This window comes from Dipodomys merriami, unplaced genomic scaffold (assembly GCF_024711535.1).
Source record: "Dipodomys merriami isolate MVZ:Mamm:240054 unplaced genomic scaffold, mDipMer1.0.p SCAF_175, whole genome shotgun sequence".
Lineage (NCBI taxonomy): Eukaryota > Metazoa > Chordata > Mammalia > Rodentia > Heteromyidae > Dipodomys > Dipodomys merriami.
The window spans coordinates 2,287,429-2,306,222 of record NW_027203104.1 but is presented as its reverse complement, the minus strand read 5'-3'; the positions used below and the strand labels follow the sequence as shown (position 1 = coordinate 2,306,222).

Genomic DNA, 18,794 nt, shown 5'->3' with positions numbered 1-18,794 from the left:
TTGTTGATGTCGATTGGCCAAAATTTTGTTGAGAAGTTTTGCAACAATATTCATCAAAGAAATCAGTCTATAGTTCTCTTTCTTTGAAGAGTCCCTGCCTGGTTTTGGGATGACGGTTATGATGGCTTCATAGAATGTGTTGGGTAGTGAGCTTTCTCTTTCAATTTCATTGAAGAGTTGGAGGAGTATTGGTGTGAGCTCTGCTTTTAAGGCCTTGTAAAATTTGTGGAATGATATTTTTGTGTGTGCTTGGCTTACAGTGCTTGGACGCTGTCCTTGAGCTTTTTTTTTTGGTCAAGACTAGTGCTCTACTCGTTAAGTCATAGCTCAACATTCACCTTTTTTGATTGTTTTGTATCCTTTCATAATCAACTGGAGATATGAGTCTTCTAGGCTTTTCTAATAGGGATAATTTGGAACTATTATCCTCAGATCCTAGCCTCCGGAGTAGTTAGGATGACCGGCATGAGTCACCAGCACCTGGCTGACTGAACATTTGTAAAAAATATCTTGGATATGTTATTTTACACACACACACACACACACACACACACACACACACACACACACACACACACAAACAGACACAGGTACATATGATAGTGTCCTGAAGGATTGCAGTTACATGAGCAAGGTAATGAGTCCATTTCTTAATGAGCATTTGTTACCCCCTCATTTGTTTTTCCCCTACCATCCCTTTACTCCTCACCTCCCCAAGGCTTCCTGCCCACCAAAATTGTAAAGTTCCTTTTCAACATAGTTCCTTGTACATGAGATTGTTACAATGTGTCATCCTGTATCCTTATTTCAGCATTTTGTTACTTCCCTTCCCCTCCTCAATTAGAAAAAGCTATATACAAGATGCAAGACACCGGAATCCAAGAGAGTGACAACAAGGTTTATGCCATGGCAGAAGAACATACAAAGAAACAAAAAATATCATATAATACATTATAAGCCTATCAAAAACAACAGCAAGAACAATAAAATCTCTTCTTTCCCTTCTTGGGCTTCATTTCGCTTAGCATCAGCTTATATGGTCATATGTACACAGCTTTTGGCCATTTCTGCTTGTCCTAGACATGGACTAGTTATTGCAGATAAGGGAAACTACTTTTTCCCTTACATTTAATTAGTGTATATTTGTTGAACAAAGGAGGTTCATTGTGTATTTCCATTATGTATGTGAATGGACACTCATTCTATTCCTTTAACAACCAGTGGGGTGGGAAGGACACACCCCGTGGTGATGTCATTGCCCAAGGGTCTGGGCCACTGAAAGGGGCAGGGTGTACATCATGGTTGTGAGTGGGTGGTTTGGGGGAGGAGGGTGAGTGGCAGATGAAACTGTTAGAGGCGGGAAGCGGACATTGCCTATATATAGCCTGCATATTCCCATGATGAGGGGTGGAGATTGAGATGGCATAGAAAACGACAGTAAGAGGAGCCTATTGCAGCAGATCAGGGCCTGATCAGGCAGCAGATCAGAGGCTCCAGGCCTCTGGAGAGGCCAGTGGCAAGGCATAAGACCTGCAAAGAGGCCTGAGTTGAATGGAGAGGCCTGCAGAGAAGGAAGAAGGAAGCAAAAGGAAAAGCCTTCCCCTTTGGAGCTTGGCAGCTTTGGAGCATTGGAGCTTTGGAGATTTTCAGACTGACTAATAGGAGGTTTGCAGTCCAACTAGTAAAGGTAGGAGCTGCCCATTGGAGGCTTGGAGGTTGAGGCTGCTCTTGGTTCTGGGTACCCAGGCATGCACAAGGTAGTCGCAGGCCCCCTTTCTGGTGTAAGTAGTGTAAATAACGTTCCTTTTCAACTTTAACTGTGCTTTGATAGATTGTCATTACATTCCCTTCCTCATCCCCTTTCTGAAAACAATATGAACACATTCCATTGTTACATTTGCACAAACATATATAAGGATTGTTTCATCATTCCGGCCTCTTTATCCTATCTTCCCTGCTCCTACTGCTACTCCTATCCTCATCAGAAACTATTATGTTTCTGTTACTTGTTTATTCTTTTTAATTTTTACTATAATGGTGATGTACAAACGCATCACAGTTCAATAGTCATGCATTGACAACATTACTTTTTGAACTGTGTAATTTTTTGTTTTTTATATTTTTGTTAGTTGCGCAAATTTGTTTCACCTAGGGACAGAGCCCACCCCAACAAAGTTGTTAATAAAGAAGCAACATGATTGGGAATATTCCTACACTGACCAGTCAGGGCCGCAGCACAGTCTTGCGAGCTGAAACTGGGACCTGGAGCAGCCAGATTATTTGTTTTTAAAGGCAAAATCCATGAGGTCGAACCTGGTCACTTGCAGGTGACCAATGGGATTGTAACACACGAAGGATTGTACAGTCCTACCAGACCACAAACAGGTGGCCAACAGCCGGAGTTTACCATAAGCATGTGCAAAACACAGGGTTACCTGAAGCACCTGGTGTCAGTAGTTGGAGCCAGATTACAATGTATCTGTCTCAAGGGTGAGACTTTAAGTCAACAATCAATGGTCGGTTAGGTTGTTAAAGGGAGGGGTACCAGATGCATTTTTTTAATTCTGGGAACTAGGTCCATCAAGGCTAAAATCCCTAAAACAAAGGCAAAGCTCAAAATGGAATCATACCAGCTGGGGCCTCATCTCAGGGTTCACTTCAATATTACAATTTTGGTTTAAGAATGTGATTGTACAATATGCATATGCATATCCCTTAGGACCCCATTCCATTCCTTTATAGAAGACAAAAAACATAATATTTACCTGTATTAACCTAATTTATTTCGAATAACAAGTCGCTATATAGTTACATTCTTTTAGCAGTAAATGCCGTATTATCTCGTTTGTAGCTGAATAAGGGCCCAATGAATATGCATATTACATTTTCTTTTTATTTATCCTGAAGGCGTTTATGTTGCTGTTTATCCAGCGATAACTAGGAATACAAATCTGGTAGGCAGAAAAAGGGCTACACCACGTGGGCATACACAAAGCTTATTGAAATAGCACATGCGTGTATACAGTATACAGGCAGGAAAGTAAATCTTCACACAAGGGCAAGAAAGTCAATCTTAAACAGTTTAAGCAGAATACAGATGATGAGAATTTACTTTAAGTCAGTTAGCAGAAAGAATTAATCCTTGACAACAAAGGTGAGGTAACTCTAGTGATCAAAGATTACTGAGAGTAAGCAAGGCACAGATGAGCAACGTTAGACACACAAAGGGAGTCTAGAGGCCTTGTTCTATGGGATGAATAGGAGGGGCAAGAATGGCACTTCCGGCACACCTTCACTTCAGACTTGTTGCTTGGCGTGGGACTTTTGCCCTGACTTGGAAGGGGCGTTCCCCTTTTCTGTGCCCAAGGGAATGCATGCGGGCATATTGCATCCTCATGGCACCCAGGACCTCAGATGGGGTCACAAACGTTCATGCTTTCAAGAGTTGTTAATACAATATCTCTTGATCAATGTCACTCAGGTCGACATACTCATTCATCCCTCCCCTACTTATCCTTTGGCTTTTCTTAATTTTGTAAGGTATACATTGGATTTCAGACTGCATTTTCCTCTTCTTTTCTTGTCTTTCTCAATAACCCAACCGCATGCTTTTCAAGTACCCACTTCCTGGTACAAATTTTGCAAATCTGATTCCCACCACCTTTTGTACCTACTCTACTTAATTTTTGTCAGTTAGTCCTTCTGCCTACTAAGAGGAGACGTATCATAATACCGTAATACAAAGATGGAAGTTGAGTTGTAGTTCTTTGCATTATAGTGATTGATACAAGCTGAGATATATTTTTTTTGGGGGGTCCGGTCATGGGGCCTGAACTCTGGGCCTGGGCGCTGTCCCTCAGCTCTTCAGCTCAAGGCTAGCGCTCTACCACTTGAGCCACAGCGCCACTTCCAGCTTTTTTCTTTTTGCTTATGTGGTGCTGAGGAATCGAACCCAGTGCCTCAGGCATGCAAGGCAAGCACTCTACCACTGAGCCACCTTCCCAGCCCTAAGCTGAGATATCTTAATCCTCAATTATGTAATTTTTAAAACTGTGGTACAGAGGTCAGGCACATATTCCTGAATTCAAGAAATAAGAACCCACTCATTTAATCATGGAAAAAACAGACCCCTGTTACTTGGGATTTCATGAAATATTCCAGAGTTTCAATCATTTCCACATTCTTTAACATCTTCACAGACTACCCTGTCTTTCGCTGACCGTGTAGATTACAGTTTACTGAGGCAAGTTGACTGTTTTTGCAATTCACTGACACTGAGACTCAGGCATAGTTAAATAACCCTTTGGACCTCTCATATCCCTTCTATACAATGGCAGAAATAAATCCCTGCCTCTGTAATGTGGAGATTGATAGTTCTGACATGATAGCATTGTTAGCAGAAGGGAAGGATATCATATAGAAACTGCCTAGATCTTGGTCTATGTAAGCCACATTTTCTATGTCTATTCATCAACGGTAGTTCTTCCAGACTGCTTCCAGATAGGCTCTTGGGTAAAGGAGTACAATTAAGATGGGTGTAAATATGACCCTGTTCTCTCCTGACAAATTCCTTCAGCGTTCCAGAAGGGTGGTGGAGGAGAAGCTGGGGGCTAATCAAGCTCTCCTATAGAATGCAGTTTCAATGTTCCAGCGAACAGTCCTAAGTCTTTTTTTGTACCTTGAAGAAAATTTTTTTCTAAATCATTTTTTAATTTTTCATTTTCAACTTTATAAAAATTGTTTTCTATTAACTTTTTTTCTTCCCCTTATAATTTTTATTTTAGGGGTACATGTGTGTGAGCTTTTATCTTTTTCGTTTTTTTCAGTTTTTTTGTTTAGCTCTAGTGAACTTTTGATCTTTTTTTGTCTTTCTCATTCATTTCACCTTTTCTTTTCTTTTGTTCTTCTTTGCGTGACTTAATTGCTGTTCTGCTCGTCCTCAAATACACCCAGAGTCCATTATTAGATCTTATTCCCCATTGTGTACACACTTAATCCAGAAATTTATTACTCAATTCAAACCTTCTTAGACTTAAATTCCTGAATAGCAATACTACCTCTTTATACCTATATAACATTTTAAGCATTTTTATTTTTAAGTTTTTCACGTCTCCTTTATATCCTTCCCCTTCTCTCATTCTATCCACATTCTTCTCTGAATATTTCGTTTTCAAATTTGCATAACTTTTAAGTGTTGCAATTTTTAATTTCTAATGTTTGCTTTTCTATTTTTTCTTGTCTTTTTTTTCTTTCCCTTTCTTTTTATCTCTGTCTACTTTCATTCTATTCAACCTATTTCCTGCTTTGAGATTAGGAGTTAGTTAACTCTCCCTCTGCCTTTCCACATCCCTCAATTCCTATTTTATCCACATCTCTCCTTAAACGTAATAATTTCTGATTTGCCAAATTCTTTTTTCGGGTTTGTAGCCCACTAATACATAATTGTTTAATGTTGAATAGATATATCTGATGAACTAGATTGTATCTGCAGACTATTGACTGTGCAACTACAGTCTTTGGTTGATGCTTGCCTTAAGATAGTGTTCTAGCATAAAACGTGTTACTTTCATCCCTAATGGGCAGAGCAAGCTGGAAAAACAAAGAATAATGGCAAGTCAAGGTACCTCAACTCCCACTCATGATAATCAGGGGACAGATCAGATAATGAATAATCCAGAGGAGAGTTCCCAAATAGCTCTACAAACACCACTGGTAAACATGGAAATGAAAAGATTGAAAACTTGCAAAGGACTCTCTATGATCATGATAGGAAGAGAGAGGAGGCAAACCAAAGTTTCATATAGGAAAAAATTTGATACAGCATTTGCGTGAGCAGCTTCAGAACACTCAAAGAGAAAGAAAGAAATTTGGTGAGAAAGCTGATCAGTCAAAGAGAAAGTCAGTAATGGAGTGAGCAGACTGAGAACACTCAAAGAGAGCTACAGGAATTGCATGAACATGAGGAAGCTAATCAAAGAGAAATAGAGGAATTGAGAGAGCAGGATGAGAATACACAAAGATCACTAAAGGCATTCATGGAATCCATTAACAGAGAGCTGAAAGAAGTCAGGGACACCACAAAGGGAATGCTGAATGTAACCCAACAGTAGGATTGGGAGTCCAAGGAAACCATAACCAATCAACTAAGTGATTTCAGAATAAACACTGAACACCAAATTAAGGAAGTAAAGAAGTTCATACAACATTTAAAACAAAGCTCCAACAAAGAATTTGAAGCCATCAAAGCTGACCAATTAGAAGGAAAATAAATAAAAAAGAAAGTAGAAAGTCTTGACAGTAGGTTACACCATGCAGAAGATCGAATCTCGGGGATTGAAAACAGCCTCGATATTATAGAGAAAGAACATACAACCATCCAAGACAAATCCAAGAAATATGATAGATCTATTCAACACTTGGAATACACCATCAGAAGGCCTAATCTGAGGAAAATGTGTGTAGAAGAGCACCTAGAAACAGAAGTTAATGGTCTAGGAAAATTGTTTCACAGGATCCTAGGAGAGGACTTCTCAAACACGCAAAAAGATGGGCCTATTCAGTTATAAGAAGCTTTTAGAAGTTAAAATAGACCAGATCAGAATAGAACATCCCACCATCACATTATATTTCTCACAGAATCAATTCAGACCAAGGAAAAGATCCTTAAAGCTATCAAGGAGAAAAGATCAATCACCTATAAAGGGAAACAAATTAGAATCACCTCAGATTTCTCAGCAGAGACAATTAAGCAAGAAGAACCTGGAATGATGTATGCCATGTCCTAAAGACAAACAACTATCAGCCAAGAATACAGTACCCATCTAAGCTCTCCTTCATCACCGAAGGTCAAATTAAAACCTTCCATACGAAAGAAAAATTGAAACAATATATCTTCACCAAATGAGCCCTACAAAAGATTCTTAAAGATTTCCTACACATAGAAAACCAGCAAGAACACAATAAAGGCCAAGAAACCGCACCCAAACTGAGAATCCAAGAACCATAGGAAGAACCCAGTTGCTGCAGCCTCCAAGAAGGTGGATTAAATGGCAGGAACTCCCAAATACCTTTCAGTCCTCTCTCTCTACATAAACGGACTTAACTCTCCAATTAATGGACCTAGACTGTCTAGTTGGATTAAAAAGCAAGATCCTTCTATATGCTTCCTTCAGGAGTCATATCTTGCCCATAAAAACAAACACATTTTCGATGTGAAAGGCTGGAATAAAATCTATCAAACACATGGCCCCCATAAACAGGTGGAGTTGTAATCCTAATATGAGATAAAATAGACTTCAAATTAAAATTCGTGACATGAGATAAAGAAAGTCGCTATATACTAATTAAGGGATCTCTCCTTCAGGAGGATATTACAATTCCAAGTATATATTTGTCAAACAACGATGCACCCAAATTTATCCAAAAAACACTACTTTCCCTCAAATCCCACATAGATACAAAGGCATTAATTGTTGTGAACTTTAACACAACACTTTCCCCACTAGACAGATCAACTCAGCAACAACTCAACAGAAATCACAGATCTAAACAACTGCCTCAATCAACTAGATTTAACAGACATCTACCGAATATTTCACTCACCAGCATCAGAATACACGCTTTTCTCAGCAGCACATGGATCATTTTCCAAAATAGACCACATGTTAGGTCAGAAAGCAGACTTGTCCAAATTCAGAAACATTGAATTTATACCTTGCATTCTCTCAGACCACAAGGGAATAAAATTAGAACTCAACACCAAAAGCCACCAAAGAAAGTCCTGTAACACATGGAGGCTGAACAACACACTGCTGAATCACCAGCGGGTCATGGAAGAGATTAGAAAGAAATTCAAATGTTCATAATATTCAACAAAAAGGAACAAACAAATTACCAGCTCCTCTAGGAAACAGTAAAGGCAGTACTTAGATGCAAGTTTATAGATCTGAGTTCCTACATCAACAAATTGGAGAGATCTGAAACCAGCAATTTAATGAGACATCTGATCCTACTTGAAAAAGAGCAGAAGGATAAACCCCGATCAAGGAGATATAAAGAAATAATTAAAATTAGATCCGAATTAAATGAATTAGAATCCAAAAAGAAGTATAGAACGAATCAACAAAACAAAGAGTTGGTTCTTTGAAAAAATTAACAAAATTGATAGACCCTTAGCAAATCTTCTCAGAAAAAGAAGAGAACACACCCAAATAAATAAACTCAGAGATGATAATAGGAACATCACCAAAGAATAAACCAAGATTCAGAACATTATAAGGGAATACTCCTCGCAAATACCTACATGCTGAAACTAAACCAAGATGAGTTATACCATCTTAACAGGCCCATATCAAGCATTGAAAAAGAAATAGAAATAAGTGTCCTCCCATCTAAGAAAAGGCCAGGACCCAGATGGTTTTACAGCAGAATTCTACAAGGTCTTTAAAGGAGATCTCACACCAATACTCCTCCAACTCTTCAATGAAATTGAAAGAGAAAGTTCACTACCGAACTCATTCTATGAAGCCATCATAACCCTCATCCCCAAACCAGGCAGGGACTCATCAAAGAAAGAGAACTATAGACCCTTTTCTTTGATGAACATTGATGGAAAATATCTCAAAAAATTTTGGCCAATCGACTTCAAAAATTCATCCAAAAAATCATACAACACTTGAAAAAGGAAATCAAAACACAGCTTAGAAAGTGGCAAAAACTCCCATGTTCTTGGATTGGAAAGACCAAGATTGGGAAAATGGCAATACTTCCTAAGGATATCTACAAATTCAATGCGATACCTATCAAAATTCCAGCCTCATTCTTCAAGGAAATAGGAGAGGGAATCCTGAAATTCATATGGAACAATAAAAGACTCTGAATAGCAAAAATGATCCTCAACAGAAAGAACAGTGCTGGAGGAATTTGGTATTGACCAAATTTCAAACACTACAATAAAGCCATAGTAATCACAACAGCTTGTTACTAGCACAAGAACAGACCTCAGGACCAATGGAATAGAATTGAAAACCCAGAAATGAACTACAGACTTATGGCCATCTAATCTTTAATAAGGGAGTGACAAAATTAGAACTGAAGAAAGACAGCTCTTCAGTAAATAGTGCTGGCAAAATTGGTTAACTAGTTGTAGAAAACTAATGCTAGAACCTTATATATCACCCTGCAGCAGAATCAACTCCAAATGGATCAAAGACCTCGGCGTCAAAGCAGACACTGTGAAAACATTACAGGATGGAATAGGGGAAACCCTAGGTCTCCTTGGCACAGGCCCAAATTTTATTGAGACCCAGAAACACAACAAATCAAAGAAAGATTAGACAAATGGGATTGCATGGAATTGCAGCATTTGTGCATGGCAAAGGACATAGCTAGCAAGATCAATAGAAAGCCTAAAGTTTGGGAGAAGACCTTCACTAGCCAAACAATGCACAAGGGTCTCTTATGTAATATATACCTGGAACTCAAAAAATTAAATCCCCCAACAACAAATCTTTAAAGAAACAACTGCCCAATAAATAAGTGGGCTGAAGATTTAAAGAGAAACTTCTCTGAAGAGGAAAGAAGGATGGCCAATAGACACATGAAGAAATGCTGGGAAGGTGGCTCAGTGGTAGAATGCTTGCCTTGCAAGGCTGAGGCCCTGGGTTCAATTCCTCAGCACCACATAAGCAAAAAGAATGAACCCTTAGATATGTATTTTAATGTTTTTTTCTTTCATGCATGTTTTTCTAACGCATTTATAAGATTATCTCTTTGTTGCTTTGTATGTCCCTCCCCCACAGTATAACCCCTGCTTTCACTATATTTGATGTCAGTATAAATTGTGTAGGAGATGGGGAAAAATCAGTTGTTTAAGGATACAGGTGGACCTGTTGCAACAATGAGAAGTACAAGTTGTCATGTCCAAAACGAGCTTTACAACGTCGGTGCAGGAGGGGGAAGGGGGGGAAAGAGACGGATTGGGATTGGGGGGGAGGGGGAGGCTGGGAAGGGATGTGAAGGGTAAACAAAGGAGGAGGCTGCAATGCTTGGTAAGAAATGTACGCATTATCCTGCCCATGTAATTGTAACCCCTCTGTATAGTATGTTCACAAATAAAATTAAATTAAATTAAAAAAAACGAAAGTACTTTATGTTTATATGTATGCACGTATTTTTGTATATGAATATATAAACATATATACACACATGCATATATATATATACACACACTTGCACACTCATGTATATATTATATTGTATATATTAATATATTATATATTGCATGTATTCAAATGAGGCAGAGCCTTACTATTTAGGCTATGTTGCTCTCAAGGAAGAAAAACCTTTCTTCCTTTATTTGGCTTTGAATTATAAGCCTACCGAAACACACCTAGCTTACTAACTTTATTTCTGATGAATACACTGCTGTGCTCAAATCAAATGAGTTTCTCATTATTAAGGATGGATAATCTTTAGAGGAACTAATAATGAACTAACTTCACAGCCTTGTCATATTAACTTATTCTTCTCTTTCTAAGAGGATTCCTTAAAAGTGTGCATAATTACAAAATGAAGTTCCATTACCACAATGGTATTGATTTCTGTACATCAGTCAAACATGCAAAAGTTAGCATTTGATCTCATTGCCCAGGTGCTTTTCCTGCTTTTCTTTGCTTAAGGCTAGTCCTCTAGCACTTGAGCCACATATCTATTACTTATGACCTTTATGGTGGTTAATTGGAGATACGACTCTGCTGTTCATTTTGCCCAGGCAAGCCTCAAAGTTTGGTCTTCATATTTCAGAATTGCAGGTATGAGTGGCCTGAGCCCAGCATCTTTACATATTGTTATTTACATTCCTCCAGTTATTTCTGATGCTGAATAAGGTTTGTTTGCTTTTTTTGCTGGTTCTGGGCTTGAACTCAGGGCCTAGGTTCTGTCCCTGAACTTTTTTGCTCAAGACTAGTTTCACTTGAGCCACATGTTCACTTCAGGCCTTTGGGTGGTGAATTGGAAATAGGAATTTCAATGACTTCTGTAGCTGGGCTGCTTTTGAACTATGATCCTAAGATCTCAGCCTCCTCAGTAGACAGGAGTACAAATGTGAACCACATGTGCCCAGCTGCTTCATAAGTGTTCTGAATCAGTGTTTCTGAATACTTTACACTGATCAACAGTTTTCATCAGGTGGGTTTCAGACACTCTTCAGGGTGAAAGGGAGAAAAAAGCTGTGAGGGGGAACTAAGAATATTGCTCAGGTGCTAATGTAGCAGAGAAACTATTCTTGGTGAGATGAATTGTGCTTTTATTTACAATCAATGAAATTCCTTCACTTTTAGTCTCCTTCTTTGTAAGAATCTTCACCTCTTGGGTTTTCAATTCCAAATAATTTGAATAAGCTTACTGCTATCACTTCTTTGTGGACTTGATCATACAATAAATGAGTTTCCTCTTTTATGTGCCTGTATTTAAGGGTCTGATATGGGTCTGTGTTCTGTTGCACCATGTCTGCTCCTGAGATGAGCTGCTTAGTAGAGCCAATGATTGTGGAAAAGGTCTGATAAATTGCAAGATGCTATGGAGGATTATGGGTGGATGCCAGGGACTGGATGAAGTTTACAAACAAGACCACACTAAAGCTACAAGCACAACTATATTTATTGCAGCATTATTGACCATAGCTAAGATATGGAACCAACCCAGATGCCCCTCAGTAGATAAATGGATCAAGAAAATGAGGTATATATACACTATGGAATTCTATGCCTCCATCAGAAAGAATGACATTGCCCCATTTGTTAGGAAATGGAAAAACTTGGAAACAAATTTCTTTATATGTATGCACCTATGTTTGTATATAAATATATAAACATATACACACATGCATATATATACACACTTGCACACTCATGTATATATTATATGGTATATATTAACATATATTTTATATATACAAATGAAGCAGAGTCTCGCTATGTAGCCTATGTTGCTCCCAAAGAGGTGAAAATCCTGTCTTCCTTCACTATGTTTTGAATTATAAACCTGCTAAAACATACCTAGCTTACTCTATTTATTTCAGAGGAATTCACTACTGTGCTCAAATCAAATGAGTTCCTAATTATTAAGGAAGGAAAATGTTTAGAGGAACTACTAAATGAACTAGCTTCACAACCCTATCAAAGAAAGTTATCTTTCTGTTTTAAGAGGATTCCTTAAAAGTGTGCATTATTACAAAATGAAGTTCAATTACTACAATGGTATTGATTCCTGTAGATCAGTTAAACATGCAAATGTTAGTACTTGATCTCATTTCCTAGGTGCTGTTCTTGATCTTCTTTGCTTAAGGCTAGTCCTCTACCACTTGAGCCACATATCTTTTACTTATGACCTTTATGGTGGTTAATTGGGGAGAAGAGTCCCCTGTTCATTTTGCCCAGGCAAGCTTCAAAGATTGATCTTCAGCTTTCAGAATTGCAAGCATGAGCAGCCTAAGCCCCGCAGCTTTACATATTGGTATTTACATGCCTTGATTTTTTTCTGGTACTGAATAAGGGCTTCGATGTTTGTTTGCTTTTTTGCTGGTTCTGGGGCTTGAACTCAGGGCCTAGGTGCTGTCCCTACACTTGATTGCTCATGACTAGTACTGTATCACTTGAGCCACATGTTCCCTTCAAGCCATTGGGTGAATTGGAAATAGTAATTTCAATGACTTTTGCAGCTGGGCTGGTTTTGAAATATGATCCTCAGATGTCAGCCTTCTGAGTAGATAGGAGTACATGTGTGAACCACAGGTGTCCAGCTGCTTCACAAGTGTTCTGAGACCTCTTAAAATCAGCCACATACTTTACACTGACCCAACAGTTTTCCTCAGGTGAGTTTCAGACACTCCTCAGGGTGAAAGGGAGAAAAAAGCTGAGTTGGGAACTAGGAATATTCTCAGGTGCTAATGTGTCAGAAACTATTCATGGGGAGATGAATGTGTTTTTCTTTTATTAAGGAGGTGCCATGGACTGGCTCTGTCGGGACTCGGAGGACACCTAGTGGAGGTAACTGGAATAGGTGGGGAGATGGCCAACAGACAATTCACACAAGAGGAGTGACTGCTGAATGCGATTTATTGCAGAGGATAACAAGCTTTTATAGAATAAGTCTCCATGAGAAAGGGCAAAAGGTTACACAATCTTGCTGCAAGACTTCGTTCTTGGGTGGTCATCAGCTGCTCGCCTGATCTTGTTTTTTGCATGATGAGCTATGACGATAGGCAGTTGTTTTTGGCTTTACCTCTATTTTTAAGAAATACAGTTGTTTCGAGATGTTTATCACCTATTAACCATTAACCAGAGCATATGGGCAAGGTGCTGGACAGAAAGGCATGAACTCTAGTACTTTATTGTTACTTTTGTTTAGTTTTGTACTTTATGCGTTTCAAATCTTTTCTCAGCAATTATTCTTCTTTGCCATTTTTTAGAGGGTCCCCAATTTGTGGCCCAAAATCATGATATTCAGTATACTTAGTTAAATCTGGCCATATATCTAATTCAAGCTCATAGTGTCTTCTCTGTAACCCTTTCACATAATCGTTTCCTCTTCTCCATAGAGGCCTTAACTGTCTCATAAGATCTTTCTTGTTCCTTTTTTGATAGTAAGCACCAAGGTGGCCTAGATCTAGCAAGTCTCTCAGTAAATGCAAGAGAGTAATAGGAAGTTCTTTCTCCTAAGTAGTTTTCCCAACCGTTGCCATCCTTATCATACACACCTGTAAAAGGCTATGGATCTGGGGGAAGTCTCTGTGGTCCTCTAAATAATGGAGGATTCCACTATTTTCCTCTGATAACCTATTGCCACCTTCCATCTACCAACCTTTTAGGAATCTTATTTAGCTTTTGGTCTAAATATTCCTCTACATCTTTCTTATCTACAGGATATCTATATGAGTCTATTGTCTATGCTCCAGGATTAAAGGGAAATCTCCAATAGCCATACACTCTTTCTGCTCTAGCCATGCCTACAGCTTCTTGTAAATTTCTTACAAACAATTCCTTTTGCTGAAGTGACGTCATGAAACCTCCCAATACTTTTATATTTACTTATGACTTGTCTAATAGCCTCCATAAGAGGGACTTTCAGGGTAGCACTTAACTCTGGTGAGTTAGTCATGTTCTCAGGACACTCATCAGATGTTGGAGTCGTCAACACTTCCAAGAAAGAGCCCTGAATGAGGGAAAGTTGAGCATGAGTAAGTAGAACAAGCAATAGGAGCAGTAAAAGATTAATAGGCACTCCTATTCAGCGAAAAAAAGAAAAACAGGAACATATCTTTCCCAGGGACTTGCCAGCCTTTTTAGGAGGTAGGCCTCTTTGAAGCCCCATTCTCTGAGGTAGACTTCTGTGAAGTCCTATTCTCAGGGGTAGGCTTCTGTGAAGTCCCATTCTCAGAGGTAGGCTTCTGTGGAGTCCCATTCTCAGATCTAAAAGCAGGTGTTCCATGCTAAGCAGACTCCACCGAAGTAGGCGTGGCAACAAGGGTATTTATTTTTATTTTTTTTGGTTCGGTCGTGGGGACTGAACTCTGGGCCTGGGCGCTGTCCCTCAGCTCTTCAACTGAAGGCTAGTGCTCTATCACTTGAACCACAGTGCCACTTCTGGCTTTTTCCTTTTTGCTTATATGGTGCTGAGGAATCAAACCCAGGGCCTCATGCATGTAAGGCAAGCGCTCTACAAGTGAGCCACCTTCCCAGCCCTGCTTTTATTTTCAATCAATGAAATTCCTTCACTTTTAGTCCTCTTCTTTGTAAGAGTCTTCATTTCCTGGGTTTTCAATTCCAAATAATTTAAATAACCTTAATGCTATCCCTCCTTTGAGGACTTGATCATATAGTAAAGGAGTTTCCTCCTTTATGTGCCTGTATTTAGGTCCTGATATGGGTCTGTGTTCTGTTGCACCATGACTGCACCTGAGATGAGCTGGTTAGTAGAGCCAATGATTGTGGAAAACATCTGATATAATGAATAGTGCTGTGGAGGGTTATGGATGGATTCAGGTGACTGGATGAATTTGTAGTGACATATATGTATATTTACATACATAGATATGCATACCCACACACACACAATGTAATCACCCTGGTGAGCTGCTGATGAATGCGTCCCTTGTAATCTGTCACTCAAAGCCAAGAGGTTCACATTTATGAACCATTGGGACATTCTCAAGTATGTCTCTAAAGTCCTCATAAGCTGTTGCTATGGAGACATGTTCATGTGGGGCTTCTGAATTCTGTTTTTACACATGGGATTGTGGAATGTTAAGTGTATATTCTTTTTTGTTTTCTTTAGCTCCAAGAATGGGACTCAAAGCCAGTACATGATACTTTGCTCACTTACTAATGCTCTAACAACTAAGCCATACCTCTATCCCTTAAAGTATGTATTTTGTCTATTCTGTTGTGAAAGACTATATGAATATATGACAAATACTACCAGCTCTATAAAAATTATAGAACTGTTCATTTCCAGGGGTGAAGAGACTGATGTTATAGAAGGTATTCTAGGTTTACAGAAAAATTTGAAAATTGTTTCCCACAAGAAATCTGAATGGATTCTATGTCACTTTTATTGAATTTCACCACATAAAATAAGTATTTACTAAATCAACTTTATTACTCATCTATAATTCTCAAATATTTCTCATTTTTAAATGTTACAAAATTCCATTAAATCACTCAATTTCTTTATAGATTCTATGAAACTACTTATGTTCCTAATTTATAACATTTCAGTTTTACTTACATAATTTTGTAAACACCTTTGAAGAAAGTAGACTGCTTCCCAACGATAGGATTCATGATACTAAATACAACAACCTCAAAATTAGAGATGTGGCACAAAGGGTAGAGTGCTAAGCTTGAGAATAAAAGCCAAAGGGAAGTAAAGGGCCATGAGTTCAAATGAAACTAACAGCAAAATAAAAGGAAAAAGGTAAATATCATCCTAGAATTTCATGAAACAGGAAATTAGACATAATCATCTTCTTGTAGATCTCCCAATAGAGAATGTTAGAAATGGAACTTGAGAAATTTTAGAAGATGGACATTTAGGGAAGAATGACTGAGAGTACTTAGAACTTTTTTGAAAAACTTTCTACATGTTTTACATTGCTATGATTTCTCTCGTGTGTGTGTGTGTTCAATGATGAACCCTGAGCTGTGCCTTCTGGTTGAAGAATTCCACATTTCTACCTTGATAAGGTTTGTATCCTGTGTGGGTTCTCTATTGCAAACTGACTTCTCTTCCAAATGAAAGACTTTCCCTACTTGTTACATACTAGAGATTTCTCATTTGGGTGAATTTTCTTATATGCTAGGCTGTGGCCTCCTGTGCACGGTTCTTTCCACATTTGTTGCAGTCATAAGGCTTCTCTCTTGTGTTGTGCTCTCTGATGAAAAATGAGGGTTGACTTCTGTGTGAAATTCTTTCCACAGCTGTTACATTCCTAAAGTTTTACTCCTGTGTGTTCTCCGATGGACAGTAAGGTTTCCCCTGTGGCTGAATGACTTTCCACACAGGTCACATTCATAAGGTTTCTCTCCTGTGTGTGTTCTCTGATGGTCAGAAAGGTATACCTTCCTGGTGAAAGACTTTCCACAGCTGTTACATTCATAAGGTTTCTCTCCTGTGTGCATTATCTGATGGATGTTAAGTGCTGCCTTCCACCTGAAAGACTTTCCACACTCCATACATTCATAAGGTTTCTCTCCTGTGTGTATTATCTGATGTGATTTAAGGATCGACTTCCGGATGAAAGACTTTCCACACCAGCTACATCCATAAGGTTTTTCTCCTGTGTGTTTTCTCTCATGGACAGTAAGGCCGATTTTCTTGGTGAAAGACTTTCCACACCTCCTACATTCATAAGGTCTCTGTCCTGTATGTGTTGCCTGATGGGCAGTAAGTTGTGACTTCATGGCGAAAGACTTTCTACACACATTACATTCATAAGGTTTCTCTCCCGTGTGTATTGTCTCATGGATAGTAAGGCATGTTTTCCGGGCGAAAACCTTTCCACACCTGCTACATTCATAAGGTCTCTCTCCTGTATGTGTTGTCTGATGGATCCTAAGGTTTCCTTTCTGGGTGAAAGACTTTCTACACACATTACACTGATAAGGTTTCTCTCCTGTGTGTGTTGTCTGATGGATTTTAATTTGTGCCTTCTGGGTGAAAGACTTTCCACATATATTACATTTGTATGGTTTCTCTCCTGTGTGTGTTGTCTGATGGACATTAAGGGTTGTCTTCTGGGTGAAAGACTTCCCACATTTGTTACATTCATAAGGTTTCTCTCCTGTGTGTGTTCTCTGATGGACAGTAAGGTATGCCTTCAAGTGAAAAGATTTTCCACACTTGTTACATTCATAAAGTGTCTTTCTTGTGTGAATTTTCTGATGAAAAGTAAGGTTTGCCTTCCGGATGAAGGACTTTCCACACACATTACATTCATAAGGTTTCTCTCTTGTGTGTGTTGTCTGATGGACAGTAAGGTGTGCCTTCTGGATGAAAGACTTTCCACACACATTACATTCATAAGGTTTATCTCCTATGTGTATTCTGTGATGATATGTAAGTTTTGACTTCCGCATGAAAGACTTTCCACACAGGTTACATTCATAAGGTTTCTCACCTGTGTGTGTTCGCTCGTGAGCAGTAAGGTTTGTCTTCTGGGTGAAAGACTTCCCACACTGGATACATTCATAAGGCTTCTCTCCTGTGTGTGTTTTCTGATGGACAGTGAGGTATGACTTCAGGCTGAATGACTTTCCACACAGGTTACATTCATAAGGTTTCTCTCCTGTGTGTGTTGTCCGATGGACAGTGAGGTGTGCCTTCTGGCTGAAAGACTTTCCACACACATTACATTCATGAGGTTTCTCTCCTGTGTGTGTTAGCTGATGGACAGTAAGCTGTGCCTTCCGAGTGAAAGACTTTCCACACAGGTTACATTCATAAGGTTTCTCTCCTGTGTGTGTTGTCAGATGGACATTAAGGGTTGTCTTCCGGCTGAAAGACTTTCCACACACATTACATTCATAAGGTTTCTCTCCTGTGTGTTTTGTCAGATGGACAGTAAGGTGTGCCTTCCGGCTGAAAGACTTTCCACACACATTACATTCATAAGGTTTCTCTCCTGTGTGTGTTCTCTGATGGACAGTAAGGTATGTCTTCCGGGTGAAAGAATGTCCACATTGGTTAGATTCTTTAACTACAGGAGATACTCCAGGACTATAAGCAGCACATATCCCATTAGACTCGCCATGGAGAAGCATGTTCTGACACTGCCTGAACTCCTCTGTCCTTATCCCTAAGGAGTTCCCATTATTCCTAATCAGCTCTGACTTAGGTTTGGATCTCAAATTAAAAGTTGTTATTAATTTCACATTTTTCTCCCCTGTGTTAATATTCATGACTCCGACTTCAGACAGACAATCATAGGGATTCTCCTGACAGGTCTTAGTCCTGTACTCCTTTTCTTGGACATCTACAATGAGATATAGAAAGACAGACAAAAACAGAAATGAGACCTCAAGATTCCTTAATGTATAACAGTAAAGGCATTTCCGTGCATCCTAACTGTTACGAGATTTTAAAAGATCAAAGCAGGAACTCTTTGATGCAGAATATAAGCTTTTCTCTGTAATGTATTAGTTAAGAAAGTAGCACTGACATTTTACAATGGTAAATAATGTTTTTCTGTTTCAGTTTTTCTCAAGGAATTAATTACTCAAATGATTCATCTACAC

At 38.9% G+C, this 18,794-nt stretch overlaps 1 protein-coding gene across 1 annotated transcript in view; it reads right to left on the bottom strand.

The window, feature by feature from the left end:
• Positions 1-18,528, bottom strand: part of LOC138829681 (zinc finger protein 585A-like) — a 43,167-nt gene extending 24,639 nt beyond the window's left edge. Inside the window, exon 1 of the mRNA XM_070026155.1 lies at positions 16,777-18,528. Within this exon, the coding sequence (XP_069882256.1) occupies positions 16,777-18,458 (1,682 nt within the window). The 5' untranslated portion in view covers positions 18,459-18,528. The remainder of the gene's footprint in view (positions 1-16,776) is intronic.
• Between the last annotated feature and the right edge of the window lie 266 nt (positions 18,529-18,794).